Source organism: Populus alba, chromosome 6 (genome assembly GCF_005239225.2).
Source record: "Populus alba chromosome 6, ASM523922v2, whole genome shotgun sequence".
NCBI lineage: Eukaryota > Viridiplantae > Streptophyta > Magnoliopsida > Malpighiales > Salicaceae > Populus > Populus alba.
The window spans coordinates 3,394,292-3,414,408 of record NC_133289.1 but is presented as its reverse complement, the minus strand read 5'-3'; the positions used below and the strand labels follow the sequence as shown (position 1 = coordinate 3,414,408).

General features: G+C 34.1%; 3 protein-coding genes across 4 annotated transcripts; 2 read left to right on the top strand and 1 right to left on the bottom strand.

Moving 5' to 3' along the window:
• The first annotated feature begins 6,231 nt into the window (after window positions 1–6,231).
• LOC118053073 (uncharacterized) lies at window positions 6,232–8,733 on the top strand. Its single transcript, XM_035064222.2, has 2 exons — window positions 6,232–6,599; window positions 7,532–8,733. The coding sequence occupies exons 1-2, from the start codon at window positions 6,506–6,508 to the stop codon at window positions 8,308–8,310; spliced, it is 873 nt and encodes a 290-aa protein (XP_034920113.1). The 5' UTR covers window positions 6,232–6,505; the 3' UTR covers window positions 8,311–8,733.
• Window positions 8,734–9,553: 820 nt separating this feature from the next.
• Window positions 9,554–13,797, top strand: LOC118053071 (U4/U6 small nuclear ribonucleoprotein PRP4-like protein). 2 transcript variants are annotated; one of them, XM_035064220.2, is made up of 6 exons: window positions 9,554–9,689; window positions 10,219–11,123; window positions 11,396–11,849; window positions 11,962–12,159; window positions 12,258–12,339; window positions 13,216–13,797. In XM_035064220.2, the coding sequence occupies exons 2-6, from the start codon at window positions 10,225–10,227 to the stop codon at window positions 13,305–13,307; spliced, it is 1,725 nt and encodes a 574-aa protein (XP_034920111.1). In that variant the 5' UTR covers window positions 9,554–9,689; window positions 10,219–10,224; the 3' UTR covers window positions 13,308–13,797. The 2 variants fall into 2 exon arrangements, with proteins under 2 accessions (XP_034920111.1, XP_073265834.1); XM_073409733.1 differs by lacking the exon at window positions 9,554–9,689 and adding an exon at window positions 9,760–10,020.
• On the bottom strand, window positions 13,421–19,012 carry LOC118053072 (uncharacterized). Its single transcript, XM_035064221.2, has 11 exons — window positions 18,581–19,012; window positions 18,082–18,169; window positions 17,839–17,930; window positions 17,641–17,759; window positions 17,191–17,306; window positions 16,990–17,117; window positions 16,816–16,902; window positions 16,276–16,336; window positions 16,154–16,194; window positions 15,929–16,049; window positions 13,421–14,452 (listed from the first exon to the last, which is right to left on the bottom strand). Exons 1-11 carry the CDS (start codon window positions 18,955–18,957, stop codon window positions 14,393–14,395), a joined length of 1,290 nt encoding a protein of 429 aa, XP_034920112.1. The 5' UTR covers window positions 18,958–19,012; the 3' UTR covers window positions 13,421–14,392.
• Window positions 19,013–20,117: the final 1,105 nt, after the last annotated feature.

Here is a 20,117-nt window from a genome sequence, read left to right as displayed (position 1 = left end):
TATCTACAACTGACGCGCAGTTTATAATTAATGGAAAGAAAGAAAAATATTTTTATAAATTTATGATTTAATAAATCTCAACATTCAAGATGTTTTTTTGCCTATATTATATAAAATTATTAAACTTAGAGTTAAATAATATTATAACATAACCATGAAAGAAATCTGAAAGCAACAAATTTTTAAAATAAAAACTTTCATGTGTGATTTGAATATGATCTCGAACTTTGCACACAAGCAAAATACTATATCTGTAAACAAGAAAAATATAATATTTCAAGAAAAAAAAAGCATTTTTTCCCTTGATAATAGCAAAATAATTGTTAAAAGAAGCTAAATACAAGAGACCATGCATTCTCCAAAAAGACATGTAAATAATTATGCCATGGATGCATTTGTCTCCATGAACGAAGGTTCGGCATCCAGCCATTTAGAAGCTACTTTGGGTGGCTTTGTGCATATGCCAACATCTCCATTTGAAAACGCGGTGCAAATCGTGTTTTTAAAAAAATTAATTTTTTTTTGTTAAAATTTAATATAATTTGTATGTTTTGAATCGTTTTGATGTGCTGATATCAAAAATGATTTTTAAAAAATAAAAAAACATTATTTACATGCATTTCAGTATAAAAAGCTATTTGAAAAATAATCACCACCACATTAACAAACATAATACAATGCACCGCAGCAATATTGTTCATCATCATGCATGATCACGTACAGCACTGTGTAATGAAAAGAACAGGAGGTGAATTCAACACTTATCCTCTCTTCCCAGTTTTAATTTCTGGGATTTTGATGGCATGATATGTGGATCTGTCAGCTATATAAGTTCTTGACACGGATCAGAAAGCTATGGATTTTGAATTTAAATAAAATACAATTAAAGCTGCTAAATTAAGTCTGTCGTTTTTATTCAGCAAAAACCCTCTAGAATCTGAATTGAAGAGATAGGTTTAAACACGTTAAATATCCATGAAAAAAACCAGGAAACAACCAATAAGAAAGAATAGCAAAGCTAAAATCTGAAATTAAGAAGGAAAACTTGCCCATTTGAACCTCTTATTGGACCGTTTCTGCTCATCAATCCCTTGTATGAAATTCCGGGATAATTGTTGCACGTCAATTTTCAATATTTATTAGCTTAAGATATTCACGGTACGTAGGTTCTCTTGTTTGACCTGTAGTGCTGCCACTTGGCAGGTGTACGTATAAAAGAAATAATGATTTTTGGCTTGAAACGTAGATAAACGAGCAATCAGTGACCACTGGGCAGATGATGTCGTTTTATTATTATTAATTTGAATATTCAAGTTATAAATTTTAAAATTAATAATTATATAAATTTTTAATGACAAAAAAGTACTTAATTTTATAATTATTAAAAAAAAAATTCAAAACGTGATTCAATTACCCGAATTTCGGTAGAGATGATTTCATTTTTAATTTGGTGCGACCCGTGCAGACATGCCATTTAGTGGCATCCATTATGACATCTCCCTTCTGTAAGCGGGTAAATAGTGTTAGCTACGAGCATCGATTCATTTTGTCCATTGATGGTTGCAACCACTTTTCTTTATTTCCAAGTCTGTGACTTCCATGCCCAGTTTATTCAATTTCTTCTTGTTTGGCGGTCTTGTTTGGCGGTGTGGTGTGGTAGTGATTATTTTTTAAATAACTTTTCATGTTAAAATATATGTTAATAATTTTTTTATTATTTTTTAAAAATTATTTTTAATATTAACATATCAAAACGATCTAGAAAGTATAAATTACATTAAATTTTTTTTTAAAAAAATTCAAACTTCCTAAATCTTCCGTCCTGATCCCCTCCAACCAAAACAGCTGCCAAAATGACTTTCTCATGTGACTCTGTACAAAGTTTGACTAAAAAGAGAACAAAAATTTGCAAGTGAACCTGATCAACTTTCCCCTTTTATGCCTTAGTGTTTGGTATTACACGATGAAAAAAACACGAAAAATGAGGCAGGATGCTGACTTGTATAACCAAGAAATAACTATTTGTTGCATTTAAGGTACTGTTTTAGCGGTTGAAAGGAACTTGTTTTTCCTCTGCATCATGGATTTCAAATCTCACCGTGCACGTCTGTCACCTCTGCGGTGCCTTACATGCTCATTGAGTTTGCAGGATGTTTAGTGAGCCGTGAGACTAGTCGCGGTGCACGCAAACTGACCCGGACACCCATGTAAATAAATAAAAAAAAAAACTGTTTGTTTTTATATTTTAAAAAAATATTTTTTTAAAAAAATTTTTTTATTTTAAATTAATATTTTTTAATATTTTCATATCATTTTAATATGCTGATGTCAAAAATAAATTTTTTAAAAATAAAAAAATTATTTTAATATATTTTTAAATAAAAATTATTTTAAAAAGTAATTATAACTATATTTTCAAATACATTTTGTTTAGTGTTTTGCAGATATGAAATTGTTGGCTGAGAATTTAATCATACCATAATAAAAGCAATTGATAGTCGTTAGTGTCTCAAAACCATCACATAAATTATAGAAAGGTTAAGTCAAACTTTAGAAAAAAATATAGTTTACAATTATGAATTATTAATGGCCTCCCAACAACACATCTCGATCGTAGTTATTGAACGATTTGATTTGATTCAACCAGTTTTTTATTTTATTAAAAAATGAAAATAATATGATTTTATTACAAATATTTGAGAAAAAGATTAACAAGTTTTGAATAGATTTTTTTTAATTAATCATGTTGTAAGTCAATTCTAAATTTTATTGATTGAATCATATTAATTTTATTTTTATTTTTATTGAAACAACATCCAACCTATATTCTTGATTACTTGGATATGGATTAATTTGTCGAGCCGAATTCATACGCCAAACAATGATATCAATAGCTAAAACCAAATAAATAACCTAGCTATTTCCATTGCATAATTCAATGTTGTGTAGAAGTTTATGTCATGGAGAGTTTATGTTCGTATTATAAATCTACACGTTAAATATTTTTAATTAAGAACACCTACACTAGTGGATTATTATTGCCCATTTTAGTGCGAGATATTCACTAGTTATATGTAGGTAAATAAAACGATAAAAACACGAGATATAATTGCTTGTTGTCGATCACAAGTGGAGGTGAGTGAATATATTGTCATTGTCATCCTATAAAAGTCTCGTGATTCAATTTTCTCTCATGAAAATATTGTACGAATTTAGGCTGTTCATGTAAAACAGGAAAAAATTATGGAGACCTCACATGGCTGAGCAGGACCGACCGAGAGATACAAGTGGTGATGGATGTCCGAGGCTCCAAGGACAAAACCATTTCTTGGTGTGTATTTTATCATCTTTTTTTTTTTAATACAAGCATACCAATGTTGAATCTCCCTCTTTGAATTTCTCCACTTGTTTCTTTCTCTATTTTTTATTTTTAAAAATGTTATGGTATGTTTTGGCTAGCTTGATCATATCGAGTTCCTCTTTGTTCTAGCCTAAGATGTTCACCTACAATAAATAAAATGTATTTTCCCAGTAACCTTTTTGTAAATTTAAGCACAAAATAATATAAATTGAGTATTTTTTTTTTCAATCCAAGCATAAATAATAAAATGTTATGGTATTTCTTTTTTTATTTTTCATTTTTTAAAATGTTATGATATATTTTAGCTAGCTTGATCATATCGAGTTCCCTTTTGTTCTAGCCTAATTAAGATGCTCATCTACAATAAAGAAAATCTATTTTAATATGTTTGCAATAAAAAACACAAACCGCTATCACCAAGTTGCAACCCAGCAAGAAACTTGCTAATGATGAAAAATGACTGTTTTATATCATTGACAGAGACAAATTCTACAAGCATATAGAAATTTGTAAGGGTATGTTAGTCAATTACAAAAATTTGCTTTCTTAACTTGTTTAGAAACACGATACAAATCATATTTTTTAAAATTTTAAATTTTAATTAAAATTTATTTTTATATATTTTTAAATTATTTAAATTAATTGATATTAAAAATAAATTTTAAAAATAAATTTTAAATTATAATTATTACCGTAATTCCAATTATATACAATGTTCCTGGCATAGGAACCGTAGGTTTCCAGAAGATCTCTCACTATCACCAACACGACAAGACAACACGGTTTCGATCTAACAGAAAAAAGTGGGAAACGTGCTTTATATTGGAGGGTAATTTTAGTCGATTAGTCACTACAGACAGAAAATTAAGAAGCTTACCCCTTTGCTGCCGACTGATACTTACGAAGGCGTTATAGCTTTCGATTTTTTCAACACTGCTTTTTCAAGCGCGTGATCTCACGCAAATAATAAAACCTCGACCATGGTTTTTTTTTTAATTTTGGAGACGCGCGCGGGCGGATCAATACCACACGCACACACCGAGCAGATAGCCTGACAATTCTCCTTTTTCACGGCAATGTTTTGCGTGCTATGGGTCACGAGATGCAAAGTTGCCGTCATCACCAGCATTTTTATAGTTTTTCTGAAAATATAAATTTATAAACTATAATCTTTTTTACAATCAAGATTTTTTAAGCAGAATCTATATTAATTTTTTAATTAATCAAATATTTTTAAATCATTGATTAAAATAAAATACATACTTCACACACGAAAAAATAAACCAACCCTTAACTTGGATAATCGCCGCACTTTATTTTTAAATTTAATATTTTTTTTGTTTGTTTTTGTGTTTTAAAAATACATTTTAAAAAAATTAAAATTTTTTAATTTTTTTCTTCACTTCAAATTAATATTTTTTGATGTTTTCAGATTATTTTTATGTACTGATATCAAAAATAATTTTTTAAAAATAAAAATATATCATTTTAATTTATTTTTTTAAAAAAAAATACTTTAAAAATAACCACAACCTTATTCAAACATTCAAGCTACAGAGAAACTCTCTTTTTTTTTTTTTTTTCATGTGCATGTCTAAAACATTAAAATTTACTGGATACATCATATTAACGTAGGAATTTTTTTATAATCATATTAAAAACTAGTTTCGATTAATTATTAGACTGAATTGAAAAAAAAATATTGTACTTGAGGCTATTGATCAATTTGTTCTTTTTGAATAATGGCGAGTGGTACCAAAATTAATAGGATAAACCAGAGCAGGTTAGTTGATTTAGTTGACAAAATTTTGTACATTCTAAGTGTATGATTGATAAAGAATGTTTTTTATTTAAAAATATATTAAAATATATATTTTTTTAATTTTTAGCATCAACTCATTAAAACCATAGGAAAATTTAAAAAAATATTCTATTTGATGTTTTTTAAAATAAATATATTTTTAAAAAATAATTTCAAACATAAAAAATAAACTATACCTAAATGATTTTGGATTAATTCAACCAGGAAATAATAAAATAAAGAGAATATTGTTGAATGAGTAAAATTTATTATATGTCTTCATGGATTTATATTTTGGGCCATCATTACCTTGAAAAAAATTATTGTTTTATAAATATACTAGTTCAATATAAACAGTGTGTTTTTAAAATCATTCGAAGAATTACTTAATATTAATTAACAAATAAATTGGTCTAAAAATATTTTAAAGCGTTCATTCTTTCAAATTAATTGTTTTTATTGTCATGTTATACAAATCATCCACACTTCTATATTATTGAGAAAAATAGAAGATATATTAAAAAACCACTTGAACCTTGAATGGAAAAAAATCAATTAAGATGTTCAGGAAACTTTCCATGTTTTCCGTTCAACAATATCCAAACTATTAAATCTAAACTGGTTATAACGGTCAATTTAAAATTTTAAAAATTTGATAACTATATCGATTTAAATAAAATAAAAGATTGGGATAAATAAAAATACGGTAAAAACTGATTAACTTGTTATATTAACTTGTGACCCGAACAACACTAAAAAACCTGTTTGAGACCCGGTTTTTTTATCAAATATATTTTTTCTTATAACCAGAGACCTATATATATATATATATAAATATATATATATATATATATATTTAAAATGATAAAAAATTATTTTTTAATATTTTAAATTTATTTTTAATATTATTACAATAAAATAATATAAAATAGAATTTTTTTTAATAAAAGTACAGCATCGCGAAAACCCACACGTTACAGTGACCTAGTCCTTGCAGAGCAAGAATTTGATAAACTAGTAATTTAAGCAAAGAACAGGGGCTATAAATACTCAAGACAAAATCAAATACCTGGGACTTTCCTTACTATTTTATAAACAAAACTTTTCTTCTCGTGAGGTGTGATCACCACTACCATCGCCCTCTCAAATTCTTTTATACTTCTTCAGCCACCAAAATTTATTCCTTGATCAATCAAGTGTCTAATAAAAAATTAACAATACCCACCTTTTGTTCTCATTTAAAAAGTTTTGATCTTTCTCTGTGTTCTCCTTGTTTGAAACAAGAAACAGTGTCTTTTTTTGGTTTCCGGAGGACCCTTTGGATTTTATTGGATTTTTTGAGTATGAATAATAGGAGGAGACACAGGGGTGAAATTTATCAACATCAAGAAGTTCAAAGAACGGCAAGATCACGTTCTAGAAAACCTCCTCATCATGGTATGTGGAGTTCTCTTCCTTTGATTTTTTGAAGGCCTTGTACCAGGAGTTACTTTGTGATTTCCTTTAAACGTTTCCTTATTTCTCTCAAGAGGGTAGTTTCTTGTTGGATTTTGTCGTGGCAGCCTCTGTTTTGGTGTTATTTCTCTTCCTGAAGGGTTATTTTTGTTGTTTTTCGGGCAAAAAAAGGTTTCTTTCTGTTGGGGTTGTGACATGTTGGAGTTGGTTCTTTTTCCCCCTTCGTGGTTTCGCATCATTGTTTCATACACTTTAATTTGTTTAGAACTGGTTATTGTTTTCTAGATGTCGGCGCTTCTTGTTAGGGCAAGGTGCTTGGTGATGTGTGCAGTTTCTGTTTGTAGTGTTCAAGTGTTTCACTTTATAAAATATGCAATTATTTTTTTTGTTAAATTTCTGTTGGTCTGGTCTGTTTTTAGCAGTGGATGTCGATTTAGATACACAGCAGTTGTCTTTATGAATTATTTCTGAGAATTCGTTCGAGTTCTGAAGTTTCCTACCAGACATGTACAGACAAGAAACTGATCAATTTGAAAGTGTTAAAATATATTTGGGAATTCTTTCTGAAAAATGTATGCAGATTGCATACAAAAAGCACAAAATAGAAACTATGGCAGAAAAAGAATGAACGTCTGAAGTGTTTCTATTTAGATTTATACAAGATTTGTGTCGTATTTGTCTATTATTTTTTTTTGTTGTCTAGATATCCTTTGTCCTTTTCTAGTGCTTTTTTCTGTAAATATCATTGGCATTACCTGTTGTCTGCAATGATTCTTACATTGTACATGCTTTCTATTCACTCTGTTGTTGTTCCTCTTTTCGAAACTTGTTTTCCTCATTGTCCTTGAAACATCGATTTTATTTTTTTGTTGTATAGGAATAGTTTATCTTATATTTTTGCCTTTTGTTTTCAGGTAGTTGGCAGCCAACTGTACCTTCATGGGAAAAGAGATTCTGCTATTCAGTTGGTTCAATTCCATGGAGAAAGCTCCTGGAAACCAAAAAAATTATGTATCTATATGAGAATGTAGTTAAGTGGAACGACTCTGCTGGTGAAGAGGCATTTCACAATGCTAAAAACCGATTTTGGGCTGAGATTAATGGCCTACCTTGCAACATATCATTACCTGATCCTGATATTTATATTGATGAAATTGATTGGAACTCCAGTGTTGACCCCGAATTGCTTTTAGACTTGGAGCGGGAACCGAAAGATCATGATGAGATTACCAAAGGAGAGGAGGTTGTCATTATTGGCAGTTCCCTCCTCTTGAATCAGTCATTTTCGTGTGCTGGATGGGGGGGAGCTGAGGAGGAATTTCAAAAGGTTCCTGATTCGGCACTGGATCCTGGACATTGGGATTCCAACCATAAGGTCACTAGTGATGAAAATCCATGGGGAAGGAATGTTACTCATCCTAATGAAGCCATGAACGATGGTGGATGGGATTGTTGGAATGATTCGTTCGGTTGGGGCAACAATGAGTGGGATGTTGGCAATGACGGGAAGAATGCTAATGATGGAACTGGTGGTGACTGGGGAACATTGGATGGCTATAACCAAAGAAGGGAAGGTACTGGTTGGCAAATGTCAAGTTATAAAACCTCCAGGTTTCATGGTGATGAATATCCAATGGATCGCGGATTGTGGAGGCATGGAAGAGGGAGGAGGAGGGTAAATTTTGTTTATTGACAGCTGCATCTGGAAGAGACCGTGTTCAAGGCAGTGGAACTCCAAGAATCCTTGTGGATTACCTGCCTGAAAGCAGGGATCTGATTGAAGTATATAGTGCAACAACTTAGGGGGTTTGTGCCCCTATTGTTTTATTTGTTGTGTGTCGAAGCATATACCACTAGTAGTAAATATAATAGGATGATACCAACCTGACAAATGCACTGTCATGTTGGATTTTAAGCTGCAGTTTTGTAGCTTGCTTCAAGAAGCACGAGGCATAATATGCTGTGAGACTTTTTCTTGTTATGACATCAAGTAGAGGTATTTTTATGCATGTAATGAGGATTCTAATCCCAATTCAAGGGGCAGAATCATGATGATGATTCTATTGAGACGGAGGTAGTCCTGCTATCCTGATGATGATTCTTGTATTTGAAAGTAGTTTTCTTCTTCGCTGCTCCTAACATGGCTTCTAGGAATCATTATAAAGATTTATGCGCGTCAACTATTGTGGAAGCAAGGCCCTATACCTTAATACACCTGCTATTCGTTTCTACTGCCTCAAGCAACGCAATGCTGCTTTTCTTGCCTAGGAAACACCAGCAGGTTGCGTAAGGTTTTAGCCAGTGGATTCAATCCTGACACTGCACTCTTTTCAGAAGAGTATATACTGAACCAAACACCTCTCATTTACACCATAATCTCCAGCATAATAATAAAAAAAATACTAATATATCTCTTCTTTTTTCTGGGTTTTAACGGGCTCTGTATCCTCGAGCCAATTCTTCCGAGTTAAAACTTGGGTTTCTCTCCCATTACATTATAATTATTAAATTTGATTGGATAATACTTTGAATTAAAACTTGGGTTTCTCTCGCGTTACATCATAGTTTAAATCTGATTTATAATCTAGTATTTGGCTGATAATCTAGGTTTTGGCTTGGCCAAGGTTTTTTTTGGAACTGGATGGATATTAATTTGGTTAAAATCATTTTTTTTCTCACATTATTTATAATAATTTTAAGAAATATTTAAAAAATATTCTCAATCATCTTACAAATATATTAATTATTTTTGGTGTTCTTTAATTATTTTAATATATTAATATCAAAAAAAATATTTTTAAAAAAAAAAAATATTATTTTAAATTATTTTAAAATAAAAAATATTTTAAAAAATAATTTTTAAGAAAAAACAAACACACTTACCGTCAAGTCTGACGTTAAAGAAATTTAGTTCATATGGCCCATATTTATGCTGAATATTAAAGCCCAAAAAGGAAATTTTGGAAGCCCGCCATAACAGTGTTTTAGTTAAAACTTAAAAGGGTTCGACAAAGCTCTCAAGGTCTGCTTCTTGTCCTAGAAAGGCGATTTTCTCCAGCAATACACACACAGGTACACCGATTTATAATTTGTGAATTCCTTTTACGATTCTCTTTTTTTCTCTTTTAATATTGAAGAACTTAAGTTTTAAGCACCAGAATCAGAACCAGAGTCTCAAAGTTATTTTTTCTTTAATGTTTCCTTTTCATTGCGGGGTTCTCTGCTTAGTTATTTAGCTACTCGTTTCTTTTTGCAATGAATACTTGGATTTCTGTTTGGTCCTGAGTAAAAGAACTTCAGATTTTAAGATTTGGTAACTGGGTTTTATGGGTTATTTTATTAAACATTTACGAACGCACGCCCCCTGTTTGCTAAAATGCCCCAACGAGAAAGAAAAGAAATAGTATGTTTATTGTTCAGATGTTTTTAGCGCCCCCCCCCCCCCCAAAAAAAAAAAAAAGACCATTGGCATTCATATTAACAGCTTGATTTACTTCCTTTTCTTTTAAATTTATGATAAAATTATCTAGGTGGTATATGTTTGTTCTGGGATATCTGTGCATTGGTTTGTTTACTTGAACCCTCATTTTTGCTTGTTTAGGTTGTCATGGCAGCTGAAGAGGAAAATCCCGCTTTGTCAAATTTCTCAGAAGAATCTTCTGCTGTAGTCCCTGATGATGAACTGATGATTGATAACTCTAGTCCTATTCAACCAACTCCACCAATCATTCCGCCAGTAATCCCATCTTCAATACCAGTTTTGCCTTCTATTGCTCCAATACCTATAGTTCCTCCCCGCCCATTAGCACCGCTCCCCATCCGACCGCCTGCAACTAGGCCACCTGGAGTGCAAAATGGCGAGATGAGAACTAGCGACTCAGATTCTGACCAAGAGGAATTAAGTCCCACAGGGACTACCCCGGGGTCAACTGGGGGTTATGAAATTTCAGAAGCCAGCAGACTAGTGAGAGAACGGCAGCAAAAGGCAATGCAGGAGTTTATGATGAAGAAGCGTGCTGCTGCTTTGGCAGTGCCTACTAATGATATGGCAGTTAGGACTCGTCTTCGCCGGCTTGGTGAACCTATAACTCTATTCGGAGAACGAGAGATGGAGAGACGGGACAGGTTGAGGATGCTTATGGCTAAGTTGGATTCTGAAGGACAACTGGAGAAGTTGATGAAAGTTCATGAGGAAGAGGAGGCTGCATCTACTGCGGCAGCAGAAGATGCCGAGGAAGAATTTGTTCAGTATCCATTCTACACTGAAGGGTCGAAAGAGCTCCTGGATGCTAGAATTGATATTGCTAAATACTCCATTTCAAAGGCAGCTTTGCGTCTTCAACGTGCAAGGAGAAAAAGAGATGACCCAGATGAAGATGAAGATGCAGAGATTGATTGGACTCTGAATCAGGCGGAGAGTTTGAGTCTTAATTGCAGTGAGCTTGGAGATGACCGGCCACTCTCTGGCTGTTCCTTCTCTTGTGATGGAGAAATGCTCGCTACCTGGTCTCTCTCTCTCTCTCTCTCTCTTTGTGATTTAATCCATTTCTGTTAGCTGCCACTCTCTTTCTTGCTTGCTTGTAAACAGTTATTCCCCCCCTTCTTTCACAACATGACAGATCACATCTGACAGCACGGTCAATCTTTCTTACATAGACAGTACCAATCACATAATAAAGTCATTTGCGAGTATTGTGTTAAGTAAACTATCCCTTTCCTGTTCTTGATTACCATGATCATTCCATAATCTGATTCCTTGCTTTATTCTGCTTATGCAGTTCCTTAAGTGGAGTTGCTAAAATATGGAGCGTGCCTCAAGTTACAAAGGTTTCTAACTTAAAGGGACACATGGAACGTGCAACTGATGTCGCCTTCTCTCCTGTGCACAATCATTTGGCAACTGCCTCCGCTGATCGAACTGCAAGGTTGTGGAACACTGATGGTTCTCTCCTGATGAAGTTTGAAGGTCATCTAGACCGTCTTGCTCGCATTGCTTTCCATCCATCAGGGAAGTACTTGGGCACCACGAGCTTTGATAAGACATGGAGACTGTGGGATATAGATTCTGGTGTGGAGCTGCTCCTTCAAGAAGGTCACAGTCGGAGCATTTATGGAATAGCTTTCCATCATGATGGATCATTAGCAGCATCCTGTGGATTGGATGCGCTAGCACGTGTTTGGGACCTACGTACTGGGAGAAGTATAATGGCATTGGAAGGCCATGTCAAGCCGGTGAGAGACTCTTTCTGAATCTTTCTCCCTTTTCTTACGGGAATCTTGTTTATGTTTATTTGGAAAGTATAGTTGTTAAATGGACCATATTTATCTTTCATATAATTTTCAGCTTCTTGGGATCAGCTTTTCACCCAATGGCTATCATTTAGCGACTGGCGGAGAGGATAATACTTGCCGGATATGGGATTTAAGGAAGAAAAAATCATTGTATGTCATACCAGCACACTCAAATCTTGTATCACAAGTAAAGTTTGAGCCCCAAGAAGGCTATTATCTGGTTACATCATCATATGACATGACTGCTAAGGTTTGGTTTATTTCTAACCATTTTGATTGTTTTGTACTGCTGAAGGCATTGAATTTCTGTTTATTTTATTCTGAAGGCATTGAATTTCTGTTTAACAGGTTTGGTCTGGCCGAGATTTTAAGCATGTCAAGACATTATCAGCTCACGAAGCCAAAGTTACATCGCTGGATATTAGTGCAGGTAATTTCCCCCACTTAAATAAGTCATATATGCCCAAATTTGAGATCATTTAACCACTTCTCATGAACTATTTATCTTTTGTTTGCTTCACCTTTATTTTAATAACCACAATTGATGTGCTAATTGTCAATATATTACCACCATTGCACCATAAACCGTTACCATTGGTCCATCCTCAAATTATCTGCCACTTTTTTTTTTTACTGTGCCAAATTTTGTTTACCCCCTTTCTCTTTGACAGTTTCTCTTTTCCTAAGTAATCTTTGGGTTCTGTCAATTCCATTTACAACTTCTGTGCAACTAAAAACTGGAATTCTAGTTGCGTTTATTTGGTTCACAAAGAAATGAAATGAGGCAGCAGTTATCTGCTGGTATTATTATACATACTGACTGAGAATGCTTATGGAGTTCCGTTTGGAACACCTTGAAAGTTCTTAATGGTTGTGTTTTATTTATTCAGTTGTTGGGATCTGATCCCGAGATTTTTCTGTACAATGTCCTTCTATTTTTTGTAATTCACAGTTGTGATAGGGAAAGCCAAAAAATTCAAAATAAACTAATCCAGTTCATATACTAAGTTACTTGATTCAGTGTTATCTTCTTAAAAACTTTGCTTATATGAATTGTTGTGTCATGGCTTCATGGATTAGCCATGCTCCTTTTCATTTATGGTCTGCCATTTGCTCAAATAAAGTAAGGTGTCATTTGTTTGTGCGTGCGGAAGGTTAAGGGCTTGTTTTTTCTGGTCATTTTTTGATTTGTCTTTGAAATGAGGTTTAATTTAATTGCTCCTCTGGAGAACTCATTTTGTTCTGCTAATTGATGAATTACCCTTTGCTTCATTTTGATTGGATGAGCATTGTTGCTTGGTGGCAGATGGACATCTAATTGCGACTGTCTCACATGATCGAACCATCAAGCTGTGGTCCAGCAGAAGCAATGAAAAGGATGCTATGGAGGTTGAATGAGTTGGCTTTGGACCCTGTAGCAAACAAGATAAACTGTTGGCCAAATCTTATATTATGAATTGAGCATTTCTAACTTTGCTTTGAGCAGAATACCCAACCTCATGAAACTCCCCCCCCCCCCCTTTCGGAGAGATAAATGCTTACTGTAGTGAAATTTCTCTTCTATCAGATATCTTTAATGTGCAGTTCTGCTGAAGTCTCCATTTATAGTATGATGCTATTCCTAATATGTTGCAGTTCTGTTTAGCTTGTCCTCGCAGTAAAGGTGACTGAAATGGTGACCAAAATGGGGTTTCTGCTTCCCTTTTTTCACGACTTTTGAACCCAGTAAATGTGATTTACATGTCCATCTTGGGTCAGGAAGTTTATTTACTGTCGGTTCTTGTATTTTGATCGCTTCTTTTGTAGAACTTTTGCTACTAGTCAAAATTTTGCAGCAAACATTTTATTAGTAAACCTGCATTGTAATGAAATATCACTAATACTTGTAGACCCTGTTCTCATTCTTTTGGCTCGTTTATGTTCATAATTTGTCTCTCCTGAAAATCAAAAAGAAAATGAGATCTTATGTCGTGAGGCAAGAATGATATTGACGAGTTTCTGTTATTGCTTATGGTTGGTAGTTTTTCCTCTCCTCTCACTGGAGAGGAAGAGGACTAGCACGCCAGTTTCGCCGGAGCTTTGACACATGACATCCTTTTCTCAATGCTAGGGTATACCGAGGAAAGAAACAGAGAACACATGGTGGCGATGGTGAAACTGGAGGTGTATCAATCTTCCGAGACAATTCAGTGACGACACAAGAGTTAATGGGCGCCAACACTCTCTATCTTTATCAAGTCTCTTCGCTTTAAAGATCCCCAAAATTGCATTAAAAGTCAAATCTCAGTGAAACATCATGCTTCTTTCTATACAAATCTTGGCATCATCTTGAAGTGCTTGTCCTCCATTGGAACACGTTCCCCAGATGATTGGTACTTCCCTTTAGAGCGTGATGCCAAATCATCCAACAAAACTATGCAGTTAGAAAAACCTTCGGCATGTTAATGAATACAACCAGAAGATCGCTTCTTCGATCATGTTCCTCATTTATACCAACCGGTGAGCAAATACCTCAGCCCAAAACAAATGCAGCATCCGAGTGCCTGTTACCACAGGCAGGATATTAGAACACACATGCCGAAGCGGAACGCAGGTGCTGGCAATCATTACATGAGTTGAGTAAGACTAACAATGTTGCAAGAAACATCCGTGCTCAAAACTTGATCAGATCAAGACAGAAGTCAATGCAGTTACTAAATCATTGCAGTTGAAGTGAGGCCAAAGTAAGACTAACAATGTAGCTAATTTAACCCCTTGAACCTCAACTCTATTTGAGATTGCTTCAGGAACTGAAAATTCCCTAATTTTTGTCAAACTAATTTAATATTAGAGTGGCATCCTTGACATTAGGGAAACTAGGGTTTGGTTAGCAAGGCACAATACTACATTTTAAAGATGAATATATTTTTACGAAAATAAGACTAAGAAACTTTTTAGGGAAATCCTAATTTCTCTCCAGCATTTTCAGTAACCAGCTGACAAATAGAAAAAACTGGTATGAAGATGCTCAGACCTCTGTTTCTTTCCCGAATCTATAATTTCTACGAAAAACCACCTTAAGTACATGAGCAGAAACAACAAAAAATTCACATGTTACAACAGTTATAGAAACAAGTCGTGCAAGTCAAACAAGATCAACAATATCAACAAGCTGCAATGATTTCTTTATCCCATCAAATAATGATGCCCACCTGATCTTCAATAACAAAACCAGCCTATTCATGCTGCAATTTACAGAAAAGAAAGAGGAAGGTATTTGGGGTACATATGGTTGGTGCTGAGATTGAGGTTGTGGTAACGATAAGGGCTTGTGATAAAGAAAAGTAAATAAAATGGTGAAGATGCTTGATGCGGAGAATTATGAAGTAAAGTTATTTGTATGATTTGGAGGTTATTCACAATACATAGAGGTAGATGAAGAGTGAGATAGAGTAGGAGGCTTCTCTTAATTCTTTTTCTACAAAATTATACAAAAAAAATAATGTACACATATATGTCAAAAATTATTGCAGAGCAGAACTGGAAGGGCCACATTAAAAAAATGCAATGTTTAGACACCAAAAATAAGGGATTGTTTAGTTCAGAGGGTAAAATCTTTAATAGGGTTGAAGTTAAAGGGGATTAGATTATAATTTAGGCTTGAATTATTCATGCAACTGGGTTTCTATTTGGTTTGCTTTGGAACCTACCTGTTTACAATCAAGTGAAGCAAACTTATTTCAAAATGGAAGACCCAAACTCAAGAATCAATTGTAAAGCTTGGTTCACATTTTCCTAGTTTTAGCTGAATGAGATGGCTGTCTGTATCATACAAACATATTGGTTTATGTGGGTATTTCAGTCAGGTGCCATTATCAAGAAGCTCGGAACTCCTGCTTGGGGCCAGCGGCACTCCCTGGTCCCAAAATTGTGAGAAGCATGGGATAGTGAAGTCCAAACCCTCGATGAGGCAAGAAGCCCCTTCCCCAAAGTGCACAAGTAAAAGGAGAAAGATAAAATTTAACAAACAAATAAATCACCTGAACAAGAAGAAGATGCATGCAAAGTGAATTTTCTGTCTTCCTGCCGAACATTCTCAAGTAAAAATTAACAAGCGTCCCATCATTTGTTCCTGTAAGAAGTCCTGTTTGAGGATCGAACCTGAAAAAAAAATCATGTAATTTAAGACATCCATAGAAGATTCACATAAGAAGGGCCATGAAATTCCCTTCGGTACAAACTTTCAATGAGGGTAGAGAATCTACCTAGGTAGACGATGTCTTGGACAATGCCTGAAGCCAAAAAGCTGAAGTGGAACCGCAAATTAGATGCCTAAGTGGATAATTGGAGTTTAAAAGCTTGGGGGAGAAGAGTTATGAGATCAAACCTGAGGAACTGACAGGAGGAAGTTCAATACTTGTGCTAAAAAGAAAATCAGGAGCGTTTCACTGTTCAAAAAATGAGGGGAAAAAAATTCAATTATGAGGTTATGGATAGGCATATTGATAAATGCAAAGTAACTGTAGAAAAACCCAGTATATCAGATCTACAGGATCTTTAAATGTGACAATGTATATCCTAATAGCACAATTGATCAGCTATCATTTGATTGAGATTGCATAATGAGAAAGAGAAAAATAGTGCATGGTTACATAAGGTAAAGAAAAGCAACAAGTATTTTCTAATGTACATACTGACAAGTAACTCTAGTTTGAACTTATATTTCAAAAATATTTAGTAAGGAATACGCTAATTTCACAACATCCAGAGCTTGCACAGGTAGTCAATCACGTTCACATGTCAAAACTCTAAATGCCATGTTCTAGGTTTTAACCCATGCATGGAGATGACTTGAATGAATTAGAAAACTCCCCATACATATATTGTGAAAAAAAATAACAGAACGTTGAACAGGCACAGGACACACCTAAAATGGCCCAAAATCCCAACAACAGCCATCGTCATCCCTGCAAAGTATGTATAAGTATCTCCAACAAAGACTGAAGAAGGATACCTGAAAAAATAAAAGAGTAAATTTTACTTTGCTGCGCAGAAAGAACAGTAAGAAAATCACTTGATAAATATAATCAAATGTTAATACCAATTGTAAGAAAGCAGAGCCAAAGAGGTTGCCAGTAAGGGTTGGACAAGATACACAGAGAATGCATGAGCCTGTTGATACTCAGGATCCGCAGATGCTCCAATTTGCATGACGTTATGTATCAAAATCTATAAAATTGTTAAGCTGTGTCAGATCCATAAAGAGTCAGAATCCAGTTGTTCTGCAACTCTCTATGCTTACCGCAGATGCGATCACAACTGTTTGACCAGCTTCAAGGCCATTTATACCAGCATGAATGTTAATGCAATTTGTGCAGAAAATTGCCAAAAACCACATGTAAATCTTATATATAAATCCTGTCAAAAACAAAATAAAAAAACCATTAAGCACATGCTGGTATAACTCCGGCCACTTGTAAGGCTTTATCGACTTTCTTTCAAACAATGGTTTCTATTTCTTTTCATATAACTGAAAAATGAAATTCAAGTTCTATGATGAAAAGTCTCAAGTTTACTATGAAATTAGGAGTATGTTTTTAAAATTAGATTGATGTTCATGATGAGGATGAATCCTAGCAAAGTAGCATGTGTGTGTGTGTGTGAGAGAGAGAGAGAGAGAGGGAGAGGGAGGGAGGGAGGGCAACAATCATGACATTCAATGATATCATACTATTGGAATTAAAAAACATACCCAGGTCCAAAACCTTGAGCCCAATATATGGAACAAGAGGCTTTGGTATAATGATAGTTGTATGTCCAGCGTATGCCATCAGCAATGGAAGGGCAGCAATTGACGGAAGCAATAATTTGCTGCTCTTAATAAACACAATAACATCCATGAGGATCCAATCAAGCTTCATTTTAACAAACGCTACCAAGCAATACTCACACTCTCCATGGAACATCAAGGACATCATCTATGAATCCGAGTAGAGTCATGAAGCAAATTGATGCTAGTGCTGCATTGTACTCAACAAGCCACTGCATGTTCACAAATTAAAACACCAAATGGAAGAAATACCGGGGAAGCAAACAAGGACATACAGGTAGAAACATGAAAACACAGAATCTGCAGTAAAGATATAAGCATGGTGTAAAAAAATTGCAACAGAAGATTGTCAAAGATTCTTACATTGGAATCTGGCGCGAAGTTTAAAAACTGAAATACTATAGTTAAAACCATGAAGACTACAGCGACAACAATACCCAATGATTCAGGCCTGCCAAAAACATAAAAGTGGAAAAATCTGATTAAGCGGATTCGCAAGGACAGATACACAATCATTGTCTAAGTATCATATCTTTTAGAACTAACATACCAATAATCCATTCTCTTAACTTTTACTCCAGTTTGACAATCACAATACCAAAATTAATTTCAACTCATGAGAATTTCATCAGCCAGTGAAATAAATAAATAAACAATGACGATGAATAAAAAACAGGCAAAAAATAATATAGCAACCAAAATTGAAATCTGAGACAACCCCTCTTCTCAATATATATATATATATATATAAAGATCACAAATTTACAAAAATCCAAACCCTCTATCAACAAATCTAAAACAAACTCACATCATAAAATAAAAATAAAAAAAAAAAAACACAAACCCAAGAATAAAGGCTCACACTTTAACAGTCCCTTGAGGAGTACCCTTCTTGTTAATATCATAGCCAAACAAGTTCCTTTTCAAAACATATTTAGAAGCCACAGGAATCAACTTAACGGTGAGAAAAAACCCAGCAAGACTAAGACCAGCATTGATAAGAATAGGTTTGATGAGGTCATGTTGGATCTGGTAGTGAAATAAGAGTAAGTAAAAGTATGGGGCTATAAGTAAAAGAGAGAGCTTAAAAATGAATCCTTTTTTTGGTGGTGCAATTGGTTGGTCATTGCTTGTTTGTCGAGGAGGAGGAAGAGGAGGAGGTTTGGTTTCTTTGTCGCTTGTAACAATTGCTTCTTTTGTTGTTATTGTAGTTGGTTCCGAAGCTCTCTTTCTTGCCATTGCTCTGCTCTGCTCTCTCTCTGTTTTTGCTGTCAATTTTGTTAATGTTGAAGAGATAATAAGAGTTGGAGCACTGTTGTTTTCACTTTGGTGTCATTGAGCTAATAAGATGTTACCACGTTTCAAGCACGGGACCCACCGGTGTGAAAATTAAGGTCATTTCAGGTGGGGTACGGTTTTTTATCACCCGTGTCATTGGAGCTAATCAGATGTATCCATGTCGGAGAAAAAGAGCAAGAGGGCCCACCAAAGGTCTGCCACGTAGGAAAGCCAATTATGAATAATCCCGGTGGCCCATTCTTCCTTATCAAGCCGATCTGACCCCATAGCTAGACTTGGTGACCCGCAACTGATTCAATTTAGGGTCGAGTTTTTTTTAATTGACCCGATTAAATTTAGACAAGTTCTGACCTAATCAACTCTAAAAATTTATTTTTTATTTTCTTTGAAAATAATGTTATTCCGTATCCATATTTTTGAAAAAATATATTTTTTAATATCAATATATTAAAATTATTAAAAAATAATAAAAATATAAAATTTAATATATTTTCTAATAAAAAATACTTTTAAATACACAATACACAAAAAAAATGAAAGTTAGCACCCTTCACAAACACTCATTTGAAAAGTTGATCACCATTTTCTTAATTAATAATTAGCTTATTTTCTAGCTATTGAAAAGTTGATCACCTTTTTCTCTCTCTTTTTTTCTTTTTTTTTATCCAGTAGATTATCCACGTCGTGTATCTAAAAGAAATTTGCTACTCGAGCATTAACCAGGTGCCATGAATTGGCTGCCAGCTAGGATGGATAAGGACTCGGATCGTTCAAACCTTAGATCCCATCTGCTTTGGATCTGCCATAAATTTCCTATTTCAGTGCTGACAGAATTATATGTTCTTGGCATTAACCAGAAGGCCAAAATCACCAATTCAACAAATTGCCAAGACAAACTAATCCTCCATGTGTATTCCCATGCACACTATGGTTCTTGCAAAACTAAAGCTCGAGTACAGGGCCGAGAGGAGAGTGATCACCCGCAGTAACATCAGGGACAATGTAGGAGTCATGGACATTGTCTGCTATGGATTCTGACACAAGAAAGTAGTCAAGCTTCCAACCTGTTTCAAACTTCAGTAAAACTGTGTGTAAAGGCA